We start from the raw sequence: 25,835 nt of genomic DNA, 5'->3' as shown, positions 1-25,835 counted from the left end.
TTACGACTTTCACACGGTTCCGTTGATTGTAAAATATCAGAGCTTCTTAAAGTTTAGCCATTTTGAATTAAACAAAAACATTGAATATAGAGAAATCACGAACTAATAATATGCATGCATGCATGCATTTTGAAGCGACGATTAATCAGCTTACACGCTAAACACCATTCTAACACTTATTGTGCGCCTAGCTAGCAGTATTCTAAACGTTGTGAAATACAATCTCTTAATCAATTTTATGTTTTTAGTTTTTTTACTTATGAATCCATTTTACTTTTTCGGAATTATCCATTTTTCGTTCTAACTCTTTTTCAAATGTGTCTTTTTATTTCTTTCTCTTTTTCTTGACTATTAAGAAACCTCCCAGCTTTAATACAATTTTGGTGGATAAACCTGTCAATGGTATTTCTTTTTATATAAAAGGTGATAATCTGTATTGCATATTGATATTCGAATTCAATTTTTAAGTACTTTATGATAATTTAGAAATATATATAATATAGTGTGTGTCTAGGAAATAAGAAAGTTGCACTGTACTGAAATAAAAGTAGAAGACGAGTAACTATCATCAGACCTATATAAAGTATGATATTCATGTTAACCCGCACGAGCACGGCACATGGGTTTATGTAGCCTTTTGAGTTTTTCTCTCAAGTTGTAAAATGTTTTGACCAATGGCCGACCTTATCATAAAATTAACTTTTCACTGACCAACAAGATTAAATATAATTTCTCAACGTAGAAACAAGTCTAATTATACACTCTTTTTCCCTAGCTAAATCAATTAGTAAAAGAATTTACAATCCATTTTTTTGTATTATAATTAACCGAATATCACAACCGAAACAGGTTGAAATAGTTGTTTATTGTTTTATCTTCGTGTGTTATTTATATGTCAAAAGTAAAATAAAAATTATTACGATAGTCAAGATATTAATATATGTGTTAGTGTGTTACATAGTTAGAAGCATGTGAGGGTTCGTTAGCTATGACCTTTTTTTTTTTTCAACATTAGCTGTGACTTGTGCAATCGAATACTACGTGAATCTCTAGCCTCTATATACAAGATTTTGTTATTATTAATTTGTCTACAAAAATGGACCACCGTTAAGTAAGGTTAAATTGGAATATTCGTGTTGGGGTATCTTCTAATCATTTTGGCCTACGAAGTTCTTAGATATTTTATTCAGTTTTCCAAAAGATATGTTATTTATCATTATAAAAATTAATAATAAATTGTTATAGTGTTATTGAAAATGAAGGAAAGTGGAAATAGGAACGGGAAAAAGAGAGAAGAATTCCAATGTTATTTAAAGTAGAAACAAGACACAAAAAAAGGTGAAGGCATCAAAGGTCGTTAGCAAGGACGGGTCATTTAAAAATCCTCTTCACGACAAAAAAATTAGTAGGTTTCTGATGTGTAAAACGGTCTTAAAGACATTTTCTGAAAAAGACTTCCCCAAATAAAGTTATAGTTGACGGAAATTAAACCCAAAAAAAATATAGAAAAAACTCAAAAAGAAAGAAAGAAATAAAGCAAAAAAAAAAAAAGAAGAAGAAGAAAGAAATAAAGAGCCGCCAGATAGGGACAGTCTTTCTCTTAGCATTTAAGCAAAAAAAAAAAAAAAAACTTTTGAAAGACCACGCTTGAGGAGTCCCATGACTCATGGAGATCCAAAAGCTATTCCTTACTAGATTTTATTCGTTTCGGTTTATTTAGTTATGCATTTTTCAGTTTCGTTTCAATTGGTTTGGACCATGCATTTCTTCGCCTATACTATTAGTGTGTTTATTCCATCTTGCTACTTCTCTCTTTTTTTAGATTTTCAACGTATGTTATTTGCTCAATAATATTTATGAATTTCTTAAATAAACAGTGTAAAGACATGCATGAGATAATCTACCGATGTGCTCTAGCAAACATGCAAAAGATCGTTTTATTTTTTTTTGGTAAACTGCATATGATCGTTTTAGGTGTTTTTTTTATATACTTCGAATTTTAGTAGAATGATGGTTTGAAAATTGGCAGTATTTTTTATACGTCTGATATGCCTTGAAAAAAAATCGGTTGAACAAATATTAGCAAAAAAATAAAGATTCGGTGAGCAAGATGTTAAAACTAATAAAGTAAACTACGGTCAAAGACTTGCGCAAAAGTAATGTCTCCACGATATTTATTAGAACTCACATCTACAAGTGGGTTTAAAGCTCAAGTATAAAGTAGCTATTAGACATTTGACAAAAACAAAAAAGAGAGTACTTATTAGACGAATATATGTTCTATGAAAACACAAAACAAAAAAACAAAAAAAAAAAAAGGTCGCAAAAGCTTTAATCACTTTTGAAAATATTATATTTTCTTTGTGATAATTTTTCCCTCTTAGCTAGCAATATATAAAACTCGTATAAACGTTAACAATCAACAATAAAAACAAATAGAAAGAAGATGAAAATAAATAAAATAAAGAGAAGCCAATAATTCATATAGTATTTGTCTATAAATAAAGAGATTCAAACCCACAGAATTATACCACATTAGAAACTTCCCACTCTCTCTCTCGTTTGCTTCTTCTTCATCGTTTCACCCACTCACTTCATTCTCTCTCTAAAACCTTCACTTTCTCTATCTATCTTCAAAACAATGGGAAACCTGTTTGACAGTAGCAAGACTTTATGGGGAAACATGAACCATGGATCGTCACGTTACTCTCTAAACGGCAAAATCATGCTTGCTTCCGTCATCATCCTCTTCGTCGCCGTCATTTTAATCCTCTGTTTCCACAGCTACGCTAGATGGTTATTCCGCCGTCAAAACCGCCGTATTCGCCGCCGTATCAGTGCTCACCTCCGATCACTCGCCGCCGCTAGAGACCCCACCCAATCATCATCCTCCCTCTCTCCTCTTGATCCGACGGTGCTCGAGAAGATCCCTATCTTCGTCTACTCCGTTAAAACCCATGAATCTCCGCTTGAGGAATGCTCTGTTTGCTTGTCGGAATTCGAAGAAGACGACGAAGGACGTGTCCTTCCCAAATGCGGCCACGTGTTCCATGTCGATTGTATAGACACGTGGTTCCGGTCCAGATCAAGTTGTCCTCTTTGTAGAGCTCCGGTTCAACCCGCACAGCCGGTTACCGAACCCGAACCGGTTGCTGCTGTGTTTCCATCGGTTAAACCAATTGAGGATACCGAAGCCGGAAGTTCCTCTTCATCGGACGAATCCGAATCCTCGACGCCGTCTTCCTCCTCTGGTTCGCCGGTGAGGTTTCCGATGGAAGCTTGTGAGAGAGAACCGATTGATTTAGTCGGTATCATTGTGGAGATTCCCAGGGAATTTCAAGATTCTAATTCGGATCTACCCGCAGATAACGGGTCGAATCGTCGGGCTTCGTTGAAAAGGCTATGGATTATTTGATCACATAATTGGATAGTGACTGAATCCGACCCGGTAAATGGGTGGGCATAATAATTCGGATTCTGAAGATCCGGTAATATGACGCAGCGGGCAGAATCGTATTACTGGCATGGAAGACGACACGTGGCGTTTTTGGGGATCCACATGGCAATCACTGGGACGTTTGCTTTACAAAAAGACACCGTTTGGGAAAAATGAACGGAAGTGATATCTAAAGTAACGGAGCCGTTTGATGAAGAAGAAGCAGACGGCGTCGTTCAGTGGAGAGTGGAGCAAATCGCTAAGCGAAGCTCTCCCACCAAAACGATTTTCTTTGTTTTTTTTCCTTCTTCTTCTCTTAAAATTTAATTAAAATAAGTGAATGTAATTTGATCAAGATTTTATCTTACTTCTGTAATTAAAATTAAAATATTATTCATTATTATTAATTTAACCGAATGTTAGCCTTAAATGCTAGTGTATCGATTTGTAAAGTTTAATCCATCTACTAGTTTTGGTCAAATGTTGTTTCAAATTGTAAAACTCTCAGGGCATGCATGTATATTGTATAATCGTATTATGAGAAAATGGATACACAATGCAAATCCTTTAAAATTGCTGAGGATTTTACTTAATTGTTTTTTGGCTATAGTGGTTACTTACAAGTTACACAAACACGACTCAAGCAACTTTTAGAACTTAATTGATATGTCAATATACCACAATTGTGGTATTAGGTAGGAGTAGGATGGAGTTTTGACTCAGTGACACGTACACAAAGTGACATGGACTCAAACAGTCTAAGAGGGACCATCCGACCGACTCGCGTGCGGTGTGCATGGGTAAAGAAAGTGGAATCTGATTCATTTCTTAGTAAACAAAGTATAACGACGAGGCGACTTTAAGTTAATTAAAAAGCTATTTCTTGAGCACATGTCTCCAATTTTCAAATTGATTTGTGGGGACAAATTACCAATACATATATGTAATGATATAACATGTCGACCAAAAAGGAAAAATCTGATCACATATTTGACTCTCTTCTTTCTTCTATAACCCATACTCTTGTTAAAGCTTAAAAAGGACAAAGGAAAACATCATTCACATCATTAGAACTAATTCGATATTCAAAAACTTACCAATTTCAGGAGTGGAGCCAACTAGCCAAGTGATCCGGTTTGAGTTAGATATGTAAAGATTAGATTCTGATAAAATCTGATTTAATAAATAAAAATAAGAAGACAAAGTCAAATTGCTAGGTAAATTAACCTTAGAATAATGGTGCAGCAAGATCCTGGTGCACGATGATTTATGTATTGCAGCAATGAATTTGACAAGGCGATACAAAAATAATAATTTTGTCGCTATATATGCCGTAATATGCAAGAGCGAGATTTGGTTGCACGATTAAAACTAAACCTGATTCATTTCTCGTTTTCTCGCAGCTTTGTTTTTGAAAGATAAAGAGTTGTTTTGGCTTTTGTTTAGGTCCTCATTAGATAGAAGGCTTTCGTTGGCTGAGAAGATTCTTTTAAGTTGTTGTTCATGTAACATCTCATATGTTTTTTTTACACATTCAGAAGGAAACAAAAAAAAAATCAAAATATATCGTGCAATCCATCTGTGGTAAATGCCTAGAGCATTAAACTCGTAAACTATTGTTTATCGGTTTTAAAAGCTAGAAAAATCGCTGTTTATGTGTTTAGTAGACTCGTGTTGACGCAATGGCAATAAATTAAAATTATTTTTTTTATCATTCATACAAATAATACTCGTTAAATTAAATTTCTCATATAAAAGTAGTCGCATAAACAAAAAAAAAAAAAAAGAATTTACTCTTGCAATTTTATTATATGAAATGAAAAGCATAACCAAAAGGATAGATTGCATTGGAATCAAATGAAATCGGAACAAACAAACAAAAGAACATTTTCAAGGGAAAAAATTCCAAATAATAAATTGATTAAAGTGACCTCTTATATAATGCATGCAAAATCATAATCATCATCATCATAATATGATCATCACGATCAGTATTTGGGAGTGGCGGGGGCAGCCTTGGGACCAGTGTAGTAGAAAGGTCCGACGCTAAAGAGCTCCAAGTTCTTGTCCGGGTAGAAACGGTATCCGTACAACGCCAAGGGAACTCCTGTGAGACCCTTGTTAACATTGGTCGGGTTCTTGCAAGTCTCGACCGGAGATAAGTAGAGCTTGACACGACAGTAAGCTAGATCCTTAATACTGGTCAACGACAAGTGGAAGTATCCCTTAGAGTCAGTTGGATTACTGTAGATCACAACCTCGGTGTTGCTTTTACCGTATGATGCTGGGTCGGAACACACAATCTGTATCTTTGCTCCTACATGAATTTAATAAACCAAAAGTTTTATAAATTAGCAATGCTGTTGTTATAATAAATTTATTTAATCAGGGAGGCTTAGTTAAGTATGTATATATACCTAGAATAGGGTAGGTTTCGTAGCCGTTTTTGCATAGAATGATGCCATCAACGGCCTTAAGAATCTCTGGGACGTATGGCTTGGTGGTTGGAGTGTAGGTTGGTTTTGGTACGTATGGAGGAGGAGGAGACGAATAGCTTGGAGACTTTTTGTAGACCGGGGGAGAGGGAGTAGGCTTGTAAACCGGTGGAGTGTAAACCGGAGGTGGGATTGTTGGCTTAGTGTAAACCGGAGTTGGCTTGTAAACCGGTGGGGTGTAAACGGGAGGTGGGATAGTGGGTTTAGTGTAAACCGGAGGTGAGAGAGTTGGCTTGTAAACGGGTGGGGTGTACACTGGGGGTGGGATAGTTGGCTTAGTGTAAACCGGAGGTGAGGGTGTATGCTTGTAAACCGGTGGGGTGTAAACCGGAGGTGGGATAGTTGGCTTAGTGTAGACTGGAGGGGAGAGGGTAGGCTTGTAAACGGGTGGAGTGTAAACCGGAGACGGGAGCGTGGGTTTGTGTTCCGGTGATTTGTAAACCGGAGGAGATGAGGGAGAGTAGTAATCGGCGGTGGTTATGGTAACCAAAGAGAGGATGAGGCAAATGGCCAAGGAGGAGCGTGTGATCGCCATTGCTGAGCGCTTGGCTTGTATATTGCCTTAAGCTAGTTCGTTTGTTGTGTTCTTTGTATTTAAATTGTGATGAGGAAAACGATTTCACCAAATGGGGCTTTATAAGAAAATGTTTGGGGTATTAAAAATTTGAATATGAAATAAAGAAACGTTATCTTAAAAGTGAGTAATTGATGATAATCATGTATGTTTGAGATTCTCATACCTAAGTGTAATGCACGATCAAAAACATGTTGGCCATCATTAACAAGTAACAACCATGCACAAGCTGACCAAAAGGATAGGAGAACTGAAAAGACGTTATCTGGGCTCGGGAAATGTGATAGGCCCATTAAATAATATGGTCAGAGGACATATAAATGAGACTCGTTCAAATGTTTGCCAATTTTGATTTTAGTATATTTCAATTTTTAGTTCTAAACATATCAAAACGGATCGGCCGCTCTACTAAATCATAATTAAATATTAAAATGTATCTTATAATATAAATATTTGGACAGATAATCTTTGATGACATCTGAACCATTAAATATGTAAAAACAGATTAGTCTGTTGTTTGTAGCAATTAGAAAGTAAGAAAACCATCCGTGTATAGTTTCAACTAATGGGCCAATTAAACCTAAAGGCCCGATAATATAAGCCCAAAACATTGAAAACTGGAAACCCTAATGATGAAAAAAGCAAATCCTATATATTTGTCTTTGCCTCAAATCCAAGCTCAAGCGGCGATTGACTAATGATCGGAGATTTGTTATATATATTCGGCGATATATTTTTCTCTTCGGTTTTTGTTTATTTTCTTATGTTGGATCTTAGAATTAGGGTTCTTCGTCTTTGTTTTCTCATATGCTTAGAGAATGTTTAAGGCTCGCAGTTTGATTCATAGTTTAAAAGTTGTTTTCAAATAGAGAAGAGAAATTAGAGAGATGGAAGGGCCTTTCTTAATCCCAGCTAAGTTTGATGAAGTACTTATCTGATTCATGTGAGGCCTAAACTAAAGCTGCGAGTTTCGCTGATAATACCTTCTTCTCTTTTATCCCAGAAGGTGTTTTATTAGTAACTCTGCTTACATATATATTCCCTAATCAATTCTCTAATTTACTTGGGTTTTATGACACTATTTTGTACTCTGTATAAACTGTGATTGTTTTGGTTTAGGTAAATAGTTTTTGTTGATTTCTAGTGTTTTTGTTTAACGTTAATGGCAATGAGCTTTAGAGAAAGGGATCCTAGAGTCAAAAACCCTTCTGAAAACTGAATCGAAATGATTATGTCAATGGGCCTGGTGAATGTTTAAGAAGCCCAATTTGGTTAAGAATTGAAATATAATTGTGAGCCCAAAACATATGGCATGCCAAGATACATAATAATATATGACCTGTCATCAACTCATCATTTTTCCATCGTATGTTGTGTGGTATGGTAAACATTCATATCATATACCATCTATTAGAGTTGGATGAATATATATGTTCTATGACTGATTAATAATTTCAAAAAGACATCCCTAAGTAATTACCAAAGTATGATATTATGTATCATTATAAAGCAATGAAATAATATGCATGAACAAAAGACACAGCAATAAACGTAACTAGATAATCACAAGGCCGAGCTATATTAATAGTAGAACAAAGCAACAACCTAAACTTGAATGGATAGCCAATATCGAAATAAGGAAGATCGTCACCCACAACCACAGCTTGCGTTACAACTCTTCTATCTTGTTTCTCTTCTTCATCATCTCCGTACATTTTAATTTGACTTCGTGGATTCAACAGGTTTGACGACATGAACGGAAATGAGTGTGATTATCACGAGACAATGGCCAGACAAAAAGCCCTCAAAATAAGAGTAATTGATTTGGTTTAGCCAAATAGTTTTGGTTAATCTTCTTATCGTTTTGCAGTTTTTGTGTCTTGCTTCAATTTAATGGCAATAAGCTTTAGAGAAAGCTAACATGTATACATATTCATTATTTGTTTATTCATGTCTTTGCTGTAAACTCAAAAGTCACAAAATTTTAGACTTACGGGATTGGATCAAACAGTGAAAGTTCCAGTATTTAGGCACGGACAGGTTAAGGCGGCTTTTAAGTTTTGTTACTTTAAAATCCAACTGAAGCTAAATGATGATACCAATGGGACTGGTGAATATTTTTTAAGCTCAATTCGATATCGAATTGTGAGCCCAAAACATATGCAATGCCATGATGCATAATATATTTACACTACGTATAGAAATGGGCTTAACATGTCATCATCATTGAAAGAGAAGCAAGATGCTAACATGAAAACCAAAACAAGTTTTCATTCAGACACAACGTAATTTTGTTTATACTGTATCTTTTGTCTTTTATACATAAGATTACATACCTTTTCTTTTTGGAACTTTTACTAGGATAGTAGAAAAACAATGGTTTGCTCGTTTCTTTTTCAACACAACATTGGTTGTTCATAATTCTTAATATTCCCTTTTTATTAGTATAGATTTTAAATATATTAAAAAATGATAAAGCAGAATCTCAACCCAAAACAAAACCCTAAAATAAAACAAAACCACAAATCAAAACATTAACACGCTAAATAGAAGACCAAACTATATTAATAGTAGAAGGACAAAATCAAAGTGTTGGATTTAGTTTGTTACTTTTGTCCATCTCAATCCAATTTCTTCGACTTTGTGGGTGCCACAATTTCGACTTCAACGGGAAATATGAGTATCATCCCAACTGAGAAAAGGACCCAACAAACCCTGATCACAAAAGTCAACAAAATAACAATTTTGGTTTGCTCTTTAAACAAAGAGAGCATAAGATCAGCTACCATAGATAGGAGTGCCAACTGGATGATGAGTACTAGTTTTTTTTTTTGCGAAGAGTTTAATTCCTTCAAGTTTACTGTGTTGCCTACGACGCCTTAAATAACACTTCATGTAAGGGTAACTTAAAATTATCCACTCCCTAGTGAATTCTGCGGCAATGGAGGTCGTCAACGTGAAGAATAAAATTAGAGAGAAAATTTTCGGCCCACTTCCAGGTTCAGTAAAGGACTCAAATAAATCAAAAGGCGGAGACGACATATGGGTGAAACCTGTCGTTGATAGAGGAAAAGACGTTGTTAGAACCATAAATAATTCATACAATTTGGAGAAGCTGACGGAACATACCTGTGCAATTCATTAGTTTAAGCAGTTTCTGTCGGTTTTTAGTTAGAAATTACAGAATACAGATGGTTTAACTTCGTCTTTATACAATTTTATAATAAGGTGCACATGTGGTTGGATACATTATATCGTATCGAGCGAATCTTTCCTTAAAAAGGAAATATACGTCAAATATGTAAAGATTTGGCTTATATTATGTACATGTGAAAATTTGGAAAACACACTTTTTCGTGTATATATTTCTTTTTGCAATTGTTATACATATATCCTCTTAAGCTTTTACATTAGTACATGTGAAGTATTTGGAAAGTTTAACGACCGGTTTATCTATATGGAAACAAATTATATTTTTCCTTTTCTAGTACAGAGACACGCCTTCTTACACAATTTAACTATAAAGTTCATAAATGACATTCAACTTCGTTTTTATGTGTTTTGTTTTAAATTAATTTTATTCCCTTTGTCCATCAATAAGTATTTTATAAATTTCAAAGACTTAACATTAGTCTCGCTGCTGGAAACTCTGGTTTTGAACCTCCTCAATAGTCATCTGTCCACTTCTCAACTCAACATGCATCAGGGCACTTTCCTTGTTTCTCAAGAAACTCCATATCCTTGTCTCCATAATTAAATCTGCGGCTCATTACGATCAGGGCTCGTGACTAAGGCTCAATCTTAATAAGCATTGTCCCTTGATAACGTGCCCTCTAAGTAATAGCCTAAACGGCTGAACGTAAACAGGAAAGTCGAAACAGAGTGGAAGAAGAAGAAATCTTTATATTGTTGACTATAGTTACTACCATAACTGATACCATTGTTTACCATTCATAGCCCTTATTTCAGCCAGTTTCTTCATGGAACTCTCTCTCATTTCCCTATGATGTCGAAAAACTGGGCACAAATTGATGTCAGAAGCTGAAGTTCCTCAACAGGAATTACATTTCACAATAACAATGAGGACTCAAGTTTCATGTTTTAGTCAAACAGTAAACACGAAACGGAGCTAAAGAGAGAAACGCCAACAATACTCTTTTGTTTCTTTTTTTTCTTTTGTTATTTTCCTTAACTCATTTTTTTCGATTTTTAATTCAAAATAATATATGGATAACTATATATATTTTTTTAAAAAGTCTATACCTAACAATTAATAACAGTATATATACTTTCCAATATTCAACTTTTCGCACGTGATCCATATATATGCATACCTAGTTTTTCGCACGCTCATAAACCCCTCTATTCTCTCTTCCTTCTTCAATTCAATCTCTATCTCTTTCCTTGCGCTTCAAGCATTCATAGATTAGATTTTCTATCTTTAATGTCAGTTTTTTCGAACATACTCGATGAGAACTCTCGCAACTTGCGAAACGAAATACCTTGTGATGATGGAATTGCATCTCCCATCAACGACGACGACGAAGAGTTCTTGACTAAAAGTAATAGGGTTCTTTTGGTCGGTGCAGATTCCAATTCGTCTTTGAAGAATCTCATGACACAGTATTCCTATCAAGGTATCTAGGTAGATTGAGTTAGTTTTTTTTTTTTTTATGTTTCTTTGACGAATTAAGGTTGGTTAGGGTTTTACGTTACTTTTTTTTTTTCGGTAATTGAGGGGTTTACATTAATTGCGGTCTATGGTTATGCTTAATTTCGTGTTTCAGTAACGAAATATGAGAGCGGAGAAGAGGCCATGGCTTTCTTGATGAAGAATAAGCATGAGATCGATCTAGTGATTTGGGATTTCCATATGCCCGATATCAATGGACTCGACGCTCTCAATATCATTGGTAAACAGATGGATTTACCCGTAGTAAGTAAGTATATATCCCTTATTAATTATACCAATATTTTTTATTGTATTCTTCTCGATATATATAACGTAACGTAGTAAGACATTCTCTAATCTTTAATATGATCCAATGTGAAATTATTCATGTCAAGTCATGTCTCATGAATACAAGAAGGAAACGGTGATGGAATCGATTAAGTACGGTGCGTGTGACTTTCTTGTGAAGCCGGTGAGCAAAGAGGTCATTGCAGTTCTATGGCGACATGTTTATCGAAAAAGGATGTCAAAATCTGGTTTAGATAAACCGGGTGAATCAGGTACGGTTGAATCAGATCCGGACGAATACGACGATTTAGAGCAAGACAATCTCTATGAGAGCAACGAAGAAGGCTCCAAAAACACTTGCGATCACAAAGAAGAGAAGTCTCCGACCAAGAAACCGCGGATGCAATGGACTCCTGAACTTCACCACAAATTTGAAGTAGCCGTCGAAAAAATGGGCAGCCTTGAGAGTAATTAATTACACTAATTAATCTTGCGTGAATAAGCAAGTTACTTGATTATTATCTGACCTTTTAATTGCATTTTGCAGAGGCTTTTCCAAAGACGATTCTCAAATATATGCAAGAAGAATTGAATGTCCAGGGGCTCACTAGAAACAACGTAGCCAGTCATCTCCAGGTAATTTTGGATCTTTATTCTATTTTAGGGTTTTCTTGTTTCTTAGTGGACAAGAAACCAGTAATAAGGGCTATAACAATTTAAAACGATTCCGATGGCAGAAGTACCGTCAAAGTTCCAAAAAGACCTGCACTCCTCAGGAGCCTCAAGAAGATTTTGTCTGGGGTAATGCTGGGCCAGATGTCACTCTTGCAGCCTCTAAAACGCTCCTAAGCTCCCATGCTACACCATCGTATTTGATAAACAATCAAGCTGCGCCTAGAGGATCATATTTCATGAACAATATCCCGTATCCATCAACCAGTTGCCTGCCAGTGAACAACAACAACTGCTTCATGACCAACCCTTCCACTTATATTGACCAATTCCAGCACCAGCTGCAGCAGCAGCAGCAACATCAACAGTACCAGTCTACTCTAAATAGTATATCTGCCATGCTAACCAAGCAAGAATCTAGACACGTGCCATCATCAGCCATGGAAAATTCCGAGCCGCTCATGATCTATAATTCAAATCTACCTTTCGGTATCGACGAGTGTTTCCCACCTGCAGGATTCAACATTTTCGATCAGATTGGTCACAATTGATTATCCAATCTAAGGTGATGAATCCATCTATATATCTATCTATCCTAGTTTTTTGTGTCTCTCTCTTTTAATCCCTCAAACGCGAATAGCAATACCTTGTTGCTATATGCCTTTGTTATAAGCACTAGGTTTTTTTTTTTAAACTTTGGTCAAACCTATGGTTTAATAGTGAGATCTATATAATCACTTGCGTAGATATAAAGTTGATTTAGGGCGTGGGTAATCTCAATGTCAACATGGACACTACTCACTGTGTTTGGATTAGTATGTAGTTTTGTATTCGAACGCTCAGAGGCTTTTTTTTAAGGTTTTTTTACAGTCGACGATATTGTTACAGAAACTAAACGATATTTTATTTCTCTGTTTTCATTAAAACTATATAGGCTATGTAACTACAACAATAAAATTTGCGATTTCATTTTAGTATCCAAATTTTGTATATGTTAACTTCTGAGCATAATGAAATTTCAAGTACCTACCATGGAAATGTCAGTTTAGGATATTATGGGCCTTGCGAGATATTAATATTTTGAAGTTAAAAATAAATAGTCTGAAACAGTGGCATATGTGTTATTTGGAATTTAACACAAATTTTCACGATTAAGCACTTATATTATTTTTTGTGATTCAAAAAAGATAAACGAACCAACAAGGTTTTCTATGTCGTACCAGTTTATTTGATTTTATATAAGATTTCTTCTATAGTAGGCTTAATACAGTCGACCATTTGCCCAAAATTATGATATATGAAAAAGAGTGATAACGTTGAGGATTAAGAACCGATGACCACAAAAATTAAGAACCGAAACAAACAAAAGACAAAAGAGAGACAGCTTGGAGAGTGACACGGAGCACATGGAAGCAGCTGATTCCAGGAGAAGGTTACAGCAACTTGGCCACGTGTGCTGCCAGGAGATCACTTTTGTGGGATCCATTTTTACCAGAAACCCAAAAAAAAATAACCAGTTTTATTGTTATTTTATTTAAAAGATTAAATTCCACATCACCTCGAATACTCATTTGGGTCAACCTAAAAAGAAATATCATAAAAATTGCCCCCACTTTTTTTTTTGCCTTCTTTCAAAATTTATGATATTTAATTTATCACTCTATCATTATGGATGATCCCAATAATCAAACGAAGCTTTCCGTATCACTAACGCAATAATTAAGGATTTTTCATTTTAATAAAATTCGTTTTTTTTTCCTCTAAAAAAGGGGAACATATATGCTTCGGAGAAAGACCTCACCGAATATTGAAATCAATTAATCAATCAATAACTCCCACTACCTTGTAACAAATGTTCAAATACAATTTGTGTTATTTAATCTGATTAAAAGTGTAAAGCACTTTACTTTTGGTTAAGAACCAACCAGAGGAGGACAAAAACAATCTAACTGTGACGCTTTCTTTACTTTTATACCATCATAAGGTTATATATCAATTCAAACTAAGCTTATTATAAATAATCATCCCATCAAAAAAAAAAAAAAAAAGAGTCAAGCACTAGAGAAACAAAAAGATTAAAAAAAAAAAAAAAAAAGTGAAGTAAGCAAAGAGACCGACACTATGTTTTAACTAGAACGTATGTACTCTTCAAAGTGTCGTGTTCTTCTTCCACTTTGGTTCTGCCATGTTTCCATCATTGTTCCGACTTGAAGCAAAATCTTTTTCCAATTTCAAACATTTCATAAATAAAAATCATTGTAGACCAGGTTCTTCAAGAGGGAAACAAATAGAGACTGTCGGTGAATCTTTTCAACGAACTGTTAATTTGTAATCTTTGTTCAAGTAAAAAAGATGACAGAATTATATTAAAGAAACATATGGTAAAAAAGTTTGTACAACAACAAATCTGATTGTATCCTATGGTTTGATGCACAGAACAATCGAATAGAATACAGAGTAACGAAACAAATTCCAACCAAAAGTTGGTAAAATCAAAAGAGAGAAGAAAGAATGTTTTTTTTTTTGTCAAAGGAGATGAGAGAATTTACCAGCTGAGACTGAGACTATAATAATATGTAATAACAGAGATCATCAATCATCATCAGCGAGAGTAGTGTCCATACAAATCATAAGGTGCCCAAAGAGTATCAAGTGGACAAGGCCGTCTCGAATCTAACCGAAACCACGGTTTACCACTACCGGACCAATGAAGCAAGCTAACCGGACCGGGATGTAAATCTCTACAGCTTCCTCTCACGTTATCTCCACCAAGCCCATGCTGGTTCCACCGATGCTCTATCGGAGCTACTTCTCCGGCGAACACCAACAAGAACGGCGGCAATGATCCCAGCTCGTAAATCCTATCACTCTTCTGAATCTCCATCCATTTCTCTATCACCTCCGTGTACCCTACGCGCCTCCATCTCTCTAGATCCATCACCATCACTCCCGTGTTGAAGTAGCACGGTTTCCTCCCGGAGAAAGCTCCGGAGAACCTCTCGTCGGACCAGAACGCCGGTGTGAAATACTTTGTGAAGTTCGCGTGACAGTACTCGGGAGCTCCGATCGTTTTCGATCCCAGTTTCGTCATCCAGAGCTTTGCGATGTCGTCGACGACGATTAGATCGGAATCTAGGTAGATCACGCGACGCACGCAAGGCTCGAGAAGGTCAGCTAGGTAATTTCTAGCGTAATTCAACGGCTGCTCGAGCGCTTGTCTCACGGAGGTTGAGATCAGCGTCCGTACAATCTCCGGATCGAAGTAGTAAACCTTTAATTTCAATTCGGGAAAAGTCGAACGAATCAAGGATTCTAGGTCAGTCTCGGAGACGAGGAAATGGAAGAAGACGCTCTCGGGACACGACGAGTGCTTGAGAATCGAATGAACGGCGGCGATTGAGCCACGCAGGTACTCGAAATCGAGAGTAATCGCGACGTGGACCAAGGAAGGGTTACAGACGCCGGAATCGATATCTGCGGCGGCGCAATCGGCGGCATTGCGGAAAACAGGAGCTTTTCTGAAGGAGAATCTATGCGGCGGTGGATCGGAGGAGGGGAAACGGAGGTAAGCGTCGAGATGAGAGGATCTGATAGCTTCAGCTGGAGGAAACGATTGGAGAGAAGGAGAGAGGACGATGATAACCAAAGCGGCGGAGAATAAACCGGAGAATCTCATGATCCAAAGCATCCTGAGAAATGAACCTCTGCGTTTCTTTCTCTTGGATTTGAAATCAAACCACCGATCGGCGGCGATAGAGGCGATATAACAAGACCGGAGAAAAGCTAGGGTTCCTTTGATGTCCGCCAGAGTTTTCTAGGTGAATGCATCTGAAGAAGAAGAAGAAGAAGCCAAAATCGAAGGTAAGAATCAAAAATCAGGAAACTATTTTGCCTTGGGATCGAAGCGACCTGAGAGAGGAGGAGAGGAATAATTCCTGAAACCGGAAAAAAAAAAAATGAAAGAGAAGGAAGAAAGGCGCAGGTTAGGAGGGGGCGGTGCTACGGTGCGCCACCGTCTGCTGTTTTACGCCCTCTCCTCTCTTTTGTTGGCTCTCTCTATTTTAGTAATATAGAGAAGATGATGATGATGATTTTGATAGGAAGAAGAAGAAGAAGAAGAAGCCACACAGAGAGAGAAAAATGGGTGAAAAGACTAATTCCTTCGATTTCTCTTTAGCCAACAAACAGATTTTTTTGTATTTCTACTACTTATTATGATTTGTATGGCCTAATCATAGAAAATTTATGTTTTCTCGACAGCCTAATGCTTGTGTTTATATATTATCTCTATTCATTTTGTCACTTGTGATTGAAATTGACATATTTTTGGAAAAATATCTTTTTATTTCTTCTTTTTTTGGTAGAAAAAATCTTTTGCGTTTATGCAAATACATCACCATATCATATATAATCTGTCCAGATTTATTATAATATGTATATAGAATATTTGGCTATTTAATTATAATCTCAGATTTAATCACTAAACTTTACACTTTAATACTAACTACATTTTTATAATTTAAATTAATGATAAGTAAATTATACTATTTCAAATTCAATAACCATCAAATTAATTTTTAATGTAAAAAAATTGTTATTAATACCTGTTAATTATAATTGAATCTTAATGTTAATGCCCTTAAATTATAATTTGTAAATTTAATCTGTATTAAATCAAATTTTAAATTAAGATTAATATTTACTTAGTTCTATGTTAGTACTATTTATTTTTCCAATATGAAGTAGTGACACAACAATAACACTAATACATATTATTATTTTTATTTATATGCTTAAAAGCCAAATCTAGACCAAAATACAAACTATTTAAAAAAAATCCATGGAAAGAAAAAAAAATATTCCAAACCAAACGCAAACCAAAATCCTAATCAAACAGCCATCGGTTGAATTAGATAAGCCTATGCACATTTCTTATAGCTGACTTTTATAAATTATAAATATAGGTACAAGTGTCATAAACATTTAACTAAACCAAATTAAAGACAAACAAAGACTGAAAAGATTCATGAGTTTATTGACAAATACGTGATTTAAGAAAAATAAAGAAATTGATCGTCATCATGACATTAGCGATAAGCTTGTATTTAGGTGCTTAGAATACCGTTCGGCGGTTAATGTGTCATCTCGGCACCAAAACCATCCCTAACCTTTGACCAACAACAACCCGGATAATCCGGTCTGGTCCGTTGAACCAAAATTAAGTGGTGGTGTATTTGAGTATTACTACTTCTTATGTGCATATTGTTTACTTATACTAAACCAACATTTATTTAATGATTTATAACGTAGAGACGAAGTAGAGTTACTAATTACTTCCCGGCTAAATACATTTGACATAAATTAATGATTTTCTAATTCAGCTGGAACAAGTAATTGTTAGTTATAGAGAGAGATGTAGCAGTAGCACACAACCAAACTTTAGAAACATTGATTCGGTAACAAGCTAACTTAATTACATTCATATCTCAAGCATTTGAAACTTTATATTAGTTTGTTTATTGATGTGATAAAGTGTAGATTTTCAGATCAAGTGAACCCCATGATTCATGACTCATGAGTGGTAGATAATAGGAGTGTTACTTTCCTGTGATCTTTGAACTGTATTTTTCTTCTTCTTATGTTCAGATTTCTCAGCATAAAGAGATTTTTCAGTGTTGGAAAGATCTTTATATCAGACCTATGGATGTTTAACCAGAATCTCAAAACAAACAAGTTGGTTAGATCTGCTAGCTCAAGTTTTTCACTTAATTAGCTTATTTGGGGGATGAATTCTTTTATTAGTTTGCATATTTGACGAAACGATTATGTTAACAAATCACTGTTATGCGTGATTATGCGTGCTTATGCGTGAATGATCTCAGTATATCAAACGTATAAGTCATCATTTATAACTGAATATCATATAGTATTGCTTAACATATGTGGAAACTATGTCGGTAACATATATATATGAAGCCAATTCAAACCCCAAAGACAATTATTTTTATAACCATCAGGTTACAACACGTCGTCTACTTTAAGCCTCGTCATTTTCTTCTTATTATTTTTTAAAAAACAAAGAAAGAAATCATTTTTAATATTATAGTTCGAATATAAATGATATTCCAATATTACAGTTGAAATGTCCTATTTTGTTTAAATTAAAAATGGTCGTATAAGACAACTATACACATGTTCATTGTGAGGGACTAATACGATTCATTACACAAGTAAACTCATATATATTTCACAACTGATAACAACCATGAATGGTTCATATGTCATTGTATAACTATACTATATTTCAAGAATTTATTACAAAATGAACCGGACAATGCAGTACAAGTATAGAAATGTTCGTGGTACAAGATCATAGAATCAATAAATAAATGTTTCATATTATGTTACTTGTTTTCTTTTATGGACCGACCACGAAACTCCATGTGCAACAATAACGTTCAAGTATTCTATCATTCACGCTTATGAGCTAATGGGACTTTTTGTATACAAGTCAAGTCCCTGATTAACTTGTATATAACCAAAGGTACACACACATATATATACATACACGTATTACAATTAAGATAAATTTAATATAAATAAATCAGGAAGATTCTTTTATCGTGTCGTTATTTAAGTTTCGTTTAGATACTTTATTGAGTCTTATAAAATGTAGTAGTGAGGAGAAGTTATATATACAGCTAGTTTTAAAAATCCACGGAATTGTTGAGATGCACACATTGGATCTATTTATATATTATCGTGGGGGAACAGAATAATAAAGTCCACTATTTATTTGCATATGAAATTTCAGTGTAGCCTCCAACACTTGGTCACACAACTCATAACGATGGCTAATTTATTTAGGCAGGAACCACATGGAAACTGTATAATTCGTTATGTTCATTGCTTGCGTCATAAGTAATTAACCTAGTTATTATGAAGAGTTTAATAGCAAGTGTCCTTCATTTTATTAATTTCTTCTAGAAATTATTAGCCAAATTTATTGAGTCAGTACTAGATGTGTAAATGATCGATAACAACATCACACCTTACTTATGTACTTTAGTTCTTAAATATGATTTGATTAAAAAAAACACTTTTACAATCCAAATTCAGGTTTAAATGCATGTTCATAACTGAGGCTATTTTACGGCAGAAATAGCCACATTTAAAACATTTAGGCCCATTGTATATTCGTATGCTCGAAACTTAGCCCAAGCATTTAAGATTACACCCCAAAAAAAGGGATTTGACCCAACATGGTCCATTATTAAAGACCTCGTGACATTTTCTCGATTAGCATCGACGAGTCAAATTTACAACACAGACAGAGAGATTAGCCCAAATATGGTAATAATCCGTTAAAAGGTCACACATCGTCTCTAAATAATTAGTTTATCGTATAATATCTAACTATTGATGAACAACTAATCATGTGTTTAATAGGATATTATATAGTTTTGTGTGTCGTAAATTAAAACTCGGAGTTAATATGCTTCCTAAAGTAAGGTTTAGGACCACTGGTTCACATGATTAGGTATTAAGGTTCAGGTTTTTAAGTTAGTTGAAAGAAACACAATACGTGCTTGCTGACTCATTTTGATTCATCATCACTTATCCACTTGAAAATTACAAATGCCAAACCAAAACCCTCCCTCTCATTGAGAAGCTTCCGTTCTTTCATTGAACAAGAGTGGTCAACCGAAATTCCACAAAACAGTCAACAAAATTAGATTAGTTACAGGTTTAGTTATATAGACGATTTGAAACAAATAAATTACACATACGACAAGATTGGTACAACAAACTATACGAACCATAAATAATTACGATGTAAATGCAAATCTTTATAATTTCAGAAGCATAGATTTATACAAAAACTTGAAAGATAAATTAAAAACGCATTAAATAAATTGGACCCACAATCCACCATCTATTATTTCTTTCTTTCTTTCTTGTACTATTTTTATATATATATAAATTTGATACAAATCAAAATCACAAACTTTGCCTATCATCAATCTCGAAATAGTATCAAGCAAGTCAACAATTTTGATTCTCAACATTGGAAATTTATCGTAAAGAAGAAAGGATAATTGTTTGTTCTTTATTACCTAACAAGTAACAACAGAAGATACGACAGAGACAACCGCTGGTTCTGAAGGAAGCTTAAGATTATTATTAGGTGTGTCGCGGTGCACGAGATTCCCCTGCGCCTGCACCATCAGTATCGACTTGTAAATCTCCACAAGCATTTTCTCATCGTACTCCTTCATCTGACCTGACCCGAATCCGGATCCACCGTATCCAGAAGATCCAACAACCCGTGAGTTAGCCAACCGCATCATCATCTTAACATATGAATCACGTAGCCACACCAAGAACTTCTTCGGCGACGCCGTTTTAAGGATCCTCAGTTTCGGCACAATCTTGATCCTCCAAAAACGTTTCTTGCGAGTCGGATCCATTTTGACCCTTTTGCCTTTCCTTCGACCCGAAGTCGTCTCCGATGACCCATCAAGCTTCTCGTATCCTCTCCACCTCCTCCAGTACCTCTTCGGCGTTATCTCCATCACTCCCTATAGCTAAGTTTAAGAGACGAACGAGGAATTAAAAAGAGAGAGAGAGAGAGAGAGAGAGAGAGAGAGAGAATTGGTTGGGATTTATAATAATGACTAAAGAAGACCTAAATGGTTAAATCCACTGTCTATGCAGCTGCATACACGTGATTAGTTACACGCATCTATATATATGCGATTATACGTAATAATTTTCGGTATGATATTGATACACATTTTTTTCTTTTCTTTTTTAAAGCTTTCTTTTCAATTACAACGATTATAGTTAAGTAATAAATCCAACAATGAATGATCGATGTCCCTCTCTGGACATCCGATTCACTTTTATTTTTACAGAAAATGAAAGTTAAATCTTTTTTTTGTCAAAGAAAATGAAAGTTAATATTTTTACCTATGCATATGCATATGAAATTTCTTTTCCGCACTACAAGTAAGCAGGTAACGGTGTGTCAGTCGAATATTCTTATCTGAAACGAATGGTCTGAATAATGATGAAGAAGCGTTATCATTGATTTATATTTATGTTAACTAGCGTTGATTTCCTTCTTTGATTGACTATATGTGATTCATGTCATGAGCGTAATGGTCATTAATTTCAGCATTTTGGTATTTAGTGTCTAACGAATACTTTGATTATTTTAAGTACTGGCGTTTAGCGCGAATCGATCGCTGTAGCAATAATGGCGATGTGTGACGAGACTCCCTATGGGCCATGGCCCATGTGACAAAGCCTCCAGTAAATCCTAACCGTTGGATCTCTCTTCATCGCAAATCTATAAGATAGAGGGTGAGAGACACACGCATGTATATGTAACAACAATTATGCATTGTATTCTTCTGTGCTGCATAAGATCTTCCGAGTATTAATATTTTGAAATTACTATATATTCTAATGTCTAAATCAAATAAATTGTAGCATGTTTTAGGTGAGGCTACATACGGTTTCATGTGTACATAAGTACATTATTAGTTATGGTGGGAAACATTTGACTTAAGAAAACGTAGAGGGGACATTAATGAGATCATCGAGCTGTGATTCGATCAAATCGATATATTCCCTACACACCGCTCGCGGGAAATGCGTGCAATACTGTCTTTTGTTTACATCAAACGCATTTCTGCAACTAATTAATCAAAATTGTCACATGCATATGTCACAAACCAATGTGATGTGGTGTGCTCAGAAACTAGATGGGCCTAAACCAGACAGAAGTTTCGTTTTGTTTTGGAATCATAAATCAACCAGATGTTGTTCTTACTATGAGACTAATACACTATCTAAAAGTTGGGCCGAATATTCTAAGGATACATAACCCAATTGCATCTCTCATCTCCAGGCATGTACAAACAATCTTTTTTATGTCCCTTAAATTTACACTCTTAAATACAAAAAGCATAAACTATGAAATCTTAATATATATCTAAAAATACAGTAAAATTTCGAAAATATTAACAACATGGATGATGGAACTTTGGTTGTCATCATTACAGAAAATAATTCCTTACTAATCTATTTTTTATTTACTTAAATTAACCTTCATTCAAAAAAACGAAAAAACGCCTCATTGATCGCATGACCTCTCACCTCTTTCCTTATTAGTCTCACATTCCCAAATCAAGAATCATTTGATTTCGTTCCTTTTACCGGTGCTTCTTTCCTATTCGGACGAAGCTCCGGAAAATGGACGGGTTCGGGTCGCATCCAAGAACACTCGCCGTTGATCAATGGATGGATATAGTTAATGGTAAAGGTTACGGCGTTGGTGGAACAACCCAAGTCTACTCAACTCGACCCGACTCACCAAAGTTTCAACCGTCTATTCCGCCTCCACCAGGGTCTACATCGAAGACACGTACAACTGCTACTCCTTGGAGATTAATCGATGCGGAAACGAAGAGAAAAAAAAGAATCGCTACGTACAAGACTTACGCTTTGGAAGGAAAAGTCAAATCCACGGTCAAGAAAGGGTTTCATTGGATCAAAGACAGGTATTCTCATATTATACACGGATGATTTAACTTTTTATTTGATTTTTCGTGTCTTGGGTTGTCACCGGCGATAATCTCCGGCGACATATTATTTTTTTGTTGACGTAAAAGAGATTTGTTATAGGGAGTGTTTTGATTTGATTTTGAAAGCAAGATGTCGTTGTATGAGAGAAAATAAATTTAGTGTACAACGCGATTCAGGTCAAACGCGGTCCATGTTTGTGGCCCAATTTATTGCTTTTTTACATCTTAATGAAGCCCAAATAACACCTAACTCTGGCCCATTTAGTAAGTACGAATAGAGAGAGTATTAAACAGTATCGGGAACTGTGATCTTTTTGTTTAACTAAACAAAGAGGACACCAAAGCACCTTCGACGCACGATCGTAGCTGAGCACGTGAAGCCACGTCTTCTCTTTATTCGCTTTACCTAAAATAACCTTAACTGATTTCCCAATATTGCCCCGCTGGTGTGATTGAATGATTTTTAAATTGTTATTGTCGTTAATCATTTGTAATTTTCTCCAGATTCTGCACGCCCTCGTTTATTTCCAATAAATAAATTGCTATCAACATACATTACACCAAAAAAAAAAAAAAAAATGACGTATGAGGACTTTTTGTAGGCATGTAAAAAAAAAATGTAAACAACAAATTGAAGTCCAGATAAAAAAAATTTACATTTCGAAAATTTGAAATCGTTTACTGATCCGATAATAAAGACGCAAATACGAACATGGTTTTGGGCTCGTTTTATTTATTGAGATCAGATCTTTGTATTTGAAATTAAAATTGAAAAGTAAGTTATAGCTTATATGTCAGGAGAAAAAGTTATAAGCCGACTTGAATTGATTCTGGTTATTGAATGTCACTAGACTCTAGAGCATTGGTCTTTTTACTCATCGAGTCATTGGGTAACAAAATAAATGTTGTGTCTTAATATATCAACCAAGCCAATTAGAATTATCAATGGTTAATTATGAGAAAATTAAAGAAAGATTAGAAAGATTGTTAAGGGCAAACTCGTAAAAACGACATTGGAAAATCCAAAAACATCCGTAGAGATTCTTCTTCTTTTTTATATTCTATTGGATCAGCCTGCAGAATCCTAAGCAACAACCATAGCATTACGTACCTAAATTATCAAATGAATTACGTATATTAATTAAGACCACTAGATTTTCAACTTTATAATTCATGCATACAAAACATGTCAGGATTATTAAAAAAAAAAGATCACGTATACTTTTCTCTACAGGAAAATAGCATAAGAATATTTTTTACTACAGAATAAATAAAGAAAAAGGGTCAATAAATAGGGAGAATAAAAAAGCAGCTTCATACATACAACACTGCATATCTCTGCTTCTTTCTCTCCTCGCTCTTCGCGCTCTCTGCAGAAGAAAAATAAAACATTTTCTTGAGAAAGAAGCCACAATCTCTATCACTCTCTACTATGGATCTTGTTGAGAGTTTTTCCCATGGCGATCCTGATACTCCGCGTTTCAGTGACGACTTCGGTTCTGGCTCTGCTTGCTCTACTCCGTTCGTTAGCGCTCCGTCTAGTCCCGGCCGTGGTCCTCCGCCTGGTTATTTCTTCAGTGCACCGTCGAGTCCGATGCATTTCTTCCTTTGCTCTGCTTCTTCTTCATCGGAGAATCCTAAAAAGCTTGACACGTCTTCATGCGGCGACTTTGAGTTTGACTTCTCGTCGAGGTTGTCTTCAAGCAGTGGTCCTTTAGGCGGTGTTTCCATGACTTCAGCTGAAGAGCTTTTCTCTAATGGCCAGATCAAGCCAATGAAGCTCTCTTCGCATCTTCAGAGACCTCAGATCTTATCTCCGCTTCTAGATCTGGAGAACGAGGAAGAAGACGACGATGATGAGACCAAACCAAACGGTGAGATGAAGCGTGGGAGAGATCTGAAACTAAGAAGCAGATCTGTTCACCGGAAGGCCAGATCCCTCTCTCCGCTCCGAAACGCAGCGTATCAATGGAACCAAGAAGAAGGAGAAGAAGAAGAAGTCGCCGGAGAGAGAGAAGTTAAAGAGTGTATAAGAAAGCTTCAAGAAGACGAAAACGTGCCTTCAGCTGAAACGACACCGTCTTGTTCTGCTTCTTCTTCACGATCATCGTCTTACGGTAGAAACTCTAAGAAATGGATCTTTCTTAAAGATCTGCTTCACAGAAGCAAAAGCGAAGGAAGAGGCAACGGGAAAGAGAAGTTCTGGTCCAACATTTCCTTCTCTCCTTCCAATTTCAAAGACAAGAAACTCAAATCATCTCAACTTGAAGAGAAACCGATTCAAGAAACAGTTGACGCTGCCGTGGAATCAAAGAAGCAGAAGCAGAAACAACCGCCGGCGAAGAAAGCTCCGGTTAACGGAAAACCAACCAACGGGATAGCAAAACGGAGAGGATTGCAGCCGTCTGCTCACGAGCTACATTACACAACGAACAGAGCTCAAGCAGAGGAAATGAAGAAGAGAACATATTTGCCTTACAGGCATGGACTCTTTGGTTGTTTAGGGTTTAGTTCCAAAGGTTACAGTGCCTTGAACGGTTTAGCCCGTAGCTTAAACCCAGTTTCATCTGGTTAAATCATAGATTAAGCAAATGTTTTATGTATAGATTATGAATCCTTAAGTTATATATAGACTATAGTATATGTCATTGTATTCCATCATTTCTTAGATTTGATTACTATGATTCTCTTCTAGTTCTTGGGAATGTATTCAGAATCTAAAATTTACAGTAATGTTGTAGTAACAGCTTTGTGAGTTTTGTTTTAGTGTACTTGTGGACAAGGTAATGAAAACAATAATGGTGGGTGGGGTTTTAGTTTGTTGAGAGAGAGTGCAATTATTTTTTGTAAGTAGTACTACTCTGTGAGATCTGCAGGAAAGAGATTAAAATAAAAATTGGGGCCATGAGTGAGTTGTTGTGTTTTGGAGTAATGTGTGTCAAAGAGTTAAGAGAGAGCATCTTCGTCATCTACATGACCCATTTGTGGTTTGTCTTATTAACATTTGGTGATTGAAACTGCATCTTTTAAGTCTTATCTAATTGTCTTTTTGTTAGTATTATTATCATATATGCTTTATTGTTAAATATCTCTATCTATTATT

The 25,835-nt window shown here is 35.5% G+C and overlaps 8 protein-coding genes, 1 long non-coding RNA gene and 1 other non-coding gene across 11 annotated transcripts; 6 read left to right on the top strand and 4 right to left on the bottom strand.

The window, feature by feature from the left end:
- Positions 1-2,523: 2,523 nt before the first annotated feature.
- ATL5 lies at positions 2,524-3,896 on the top strand. The gene has a single exon (NM_116134.5). It carries the CDS (start codon positions 2,642-2,644, stop codon positions 3,413-3,415), a length of 774 nt encoding a protein of 257 aa, NP_191828.1. The 5' UTR covers positions 2,524-2,641; the 3' UTR covers positions 3,416-3,896.
- On the bottom strand, positions 3,115-3,315 carry AT3G62695 (uncharacterized protein; the record flags this gene model as incomplete). Its single annotated transcript, NM_001340169.1, has 1 exon — positions 3,115-3,315. One exon carries the CDS (start codon positions 3,313-3,315, stop codon positions 3,115-3,117), a length of 201 nt encoding a protein of 66 aa, NP_001327324.1.
- Positions 3,897-5,201: 1,305 nt separating the features above from the next.
- Positions 5,202-6,522, bottom strand: PRP3 (proline-rich protein 3). Its single transcript, NM_116133.3, has 2 exons — positions 5,854-6,522; positions 5,202-5,753 (listed from the first exon to the last, which is right to left on the bottom strand). The coding sequence occupies exons 1-2, from the start codon at positions 6,464-6,466 to the stop codon at positions 5,425-5,427; spliced, it is 942 nt and encodes a 313-aa protein (NP_191827.1). The 5' UTR covers positions 6,467-6,522; the 3' UTR covers positions 5,202-5,424.
- A 706-nt stretch (positions 6,523-7,228) lies between these two features.
- Positions 7,229-7,623, top strand: AT3G09855. The gene has a single exon (NR_141572.1). It is a non-coding gene; the product is annotated as an other RNA (long non-coding RNA).
- On the top strand, positions 7,411-7,540 carry AT3G09865. The gene has a single exon (NR_141573.1). It is a non-coding gene; the product is annotated as an other RNA (small nucleolar RNA).
- A 3,326-nt stretch (positions 7,624-10,949) lies between the features above and the next one.
- RR20 (two-component response regulator) lies at positions 10,950-12,688 on the top strand (the record flags this gene model as incomplete). Its single annotated transcript, NM_001340168.1, has 5 exons — positions 10,950-11,142; positions 11,293-11,445; positions 11,573-11,932; positions 12,013-12,101; positions 12,203-12,688. The coding sequence occupies 5 exons, from the start codon at positions 10,950-10,952 to the stop codon at positions 12,686-12,688; spliced, it is 1,281 nt and encodes a 426-aa protein (NP_001319821.1).
- A 1,562-nt stretch (positions 12,689-14,250) lies between these two features.
- On the bottom strand, positions 14,251-16,490 carry GATL7 (galacturonosyltransferase-like 7). Its single transcript, NM_116131.5, has one exon. It carries the CDS (start codon positions 15,823-15,825, stop codon positions 14,740-14,742), a length of 1,086 nt encoding a protein of 361 aa, NP_191825.2. The 5' UTR covers positions 15,826-16,490; the 3' UTR covers positions 14,251-14,739.
- A 3,566-nt stretch (positions 16,491-20,056) lies between these two features.
- On the bottom strand, positions 20,057-21,183 carry AT3G62650 (uncharacterized protein). 2 transcript variants are annotated; one of them, NM_202749.1, is made up of 2 exons: positions 21,111-21,183; positions 20,057-20,725 (listed from the first exon to the last, which is right to left on the bottom strand). In NM_202749.1, exon 2 carries the CDS (start codon positions 20,711-20,713, stop codon positions 20,255-20,257), a length of 459 nt encoding a protein of 152 aa, NP_974478.1. In that variant the 5' UTR covers positions 20,714-20,725; positions 21,111-21,183; the 3' UTR covers positions 20,057-20,254. The 2 variants fall into 2 exon arrangements, with proteins under 2 accessions (NP_974478.1, NP_191824.1); NM_116130.1 differs by lacking the exon at positions 21,111-21,183 and having other exon boundaries at positions 20,057-20,775.
- A 1,081-nt stretch (positions 21,184-22,264) lies between these two features.
- Positions 22,265-23,025, top strand: AT3G62640 (DUF3511 domain protein (DUF3511)). The gene has a single exon (NM_116129.4). The coding sequence runs from the start codon at positions 22,401-22,403 to the stop codon at positions 22,731-22,733; it is 333 nt and encodes a 110-aa protein (NP_191823.1). The 5' UTR covers positions 22,265-22,400; the 3' UTR covers positions 22,734-23,025.
- Positions 23,026-23,856: 831 nt separating this feature from the next.
- Positions 23,857-25,497, top strand: AT3G62630 (stress response NST1-like protein (DUF1645)). The gene has a single exon (NM_116128.2): positions 24,049-25,497. It carries the CDS (start codon positions 24,165-24,167, stop codon positions 25,305-25,307), a length of 1,143 nt encoding a protein of 380 aa, NP_191822.1. The 5' UTR covers positions 24,049-24,164; the 3' UTR covers positions 25,308-25,497.
- Positions 25,498-25,835: the final 338 nt, after the last annotated feature.

The sequence above is a fragment of the Arabidopsis thaliana genome, chromosome 3, assembly GCF_000001735.4.
Source record: "Arabidopsis thaliana chromosome 3, partial sequence".
Classification (NCBI taxonomy): Eukaryota; Viridiplantae; Streptophyta; class Magnoliopsida; order Brassicales; family Brassicaceae; genus Arabidopsis; species Arabidopsis thaliana.
Note: the sequence above shows the minus strand (reverse complement) of the source record. Positions and strands in the feature narration are given on the sequence as shown.

What these genes read in the sequence shown, in the direction of transcription:
- ATL5 (NM_116134.5), top strand. Translation starts at nt 2,642, where the DNA reads ATGGGAAACCTGTTTGACAGTAGCAAGACTTTATGGGGAAACATGAAC.
- PRP3 (NM_116133.3), bottom strand. Translation starts at nt 6,466, where the DNA reads ATGGCGATCACACGCTCCTCCTTGGCCATTTGCCTCATCCTCTCTTTG. An exon ending in CGAAACCTACCCTATTCTAG is followed by an intron (nt 5,754 to 5,853) that starts GTATATATACAT and finishes AAATTCATGTAG; the next exon opens with GAGCAAAGATACAGATTGTG.
- GATL7 (NM_116131.5), bottom strand. Translation starts at nt 15,825, where the DNA reads ATGCTTTGGATCATGAGATTCTCCGGTTTATTCTCCGCCGCTTTGGTT.
- AT3G62650 (NM_202749.1), bottom strand. Translation starts at nt 20,713, where the DNA reads ATGGAGATAACGCCGAAGAGGTACTGGAGGAGGTGGAGAGGATACGAG.
- AT3G62640 (NM_116129.4), top strand. Translation starts at nt 22,401, where the DNA reads ATGGACGGGTTCGGGTCGCATCCAAGAACACTCGCCGTTGATCAATGG.
- AT3G62630 (NM_116128.2), top strand. Translation starts at nt 24,165, where the DNA reads ATGGATCTTGTTGAGAGTTTTTCCCATGGCGATCCTGATACTCCGCGT.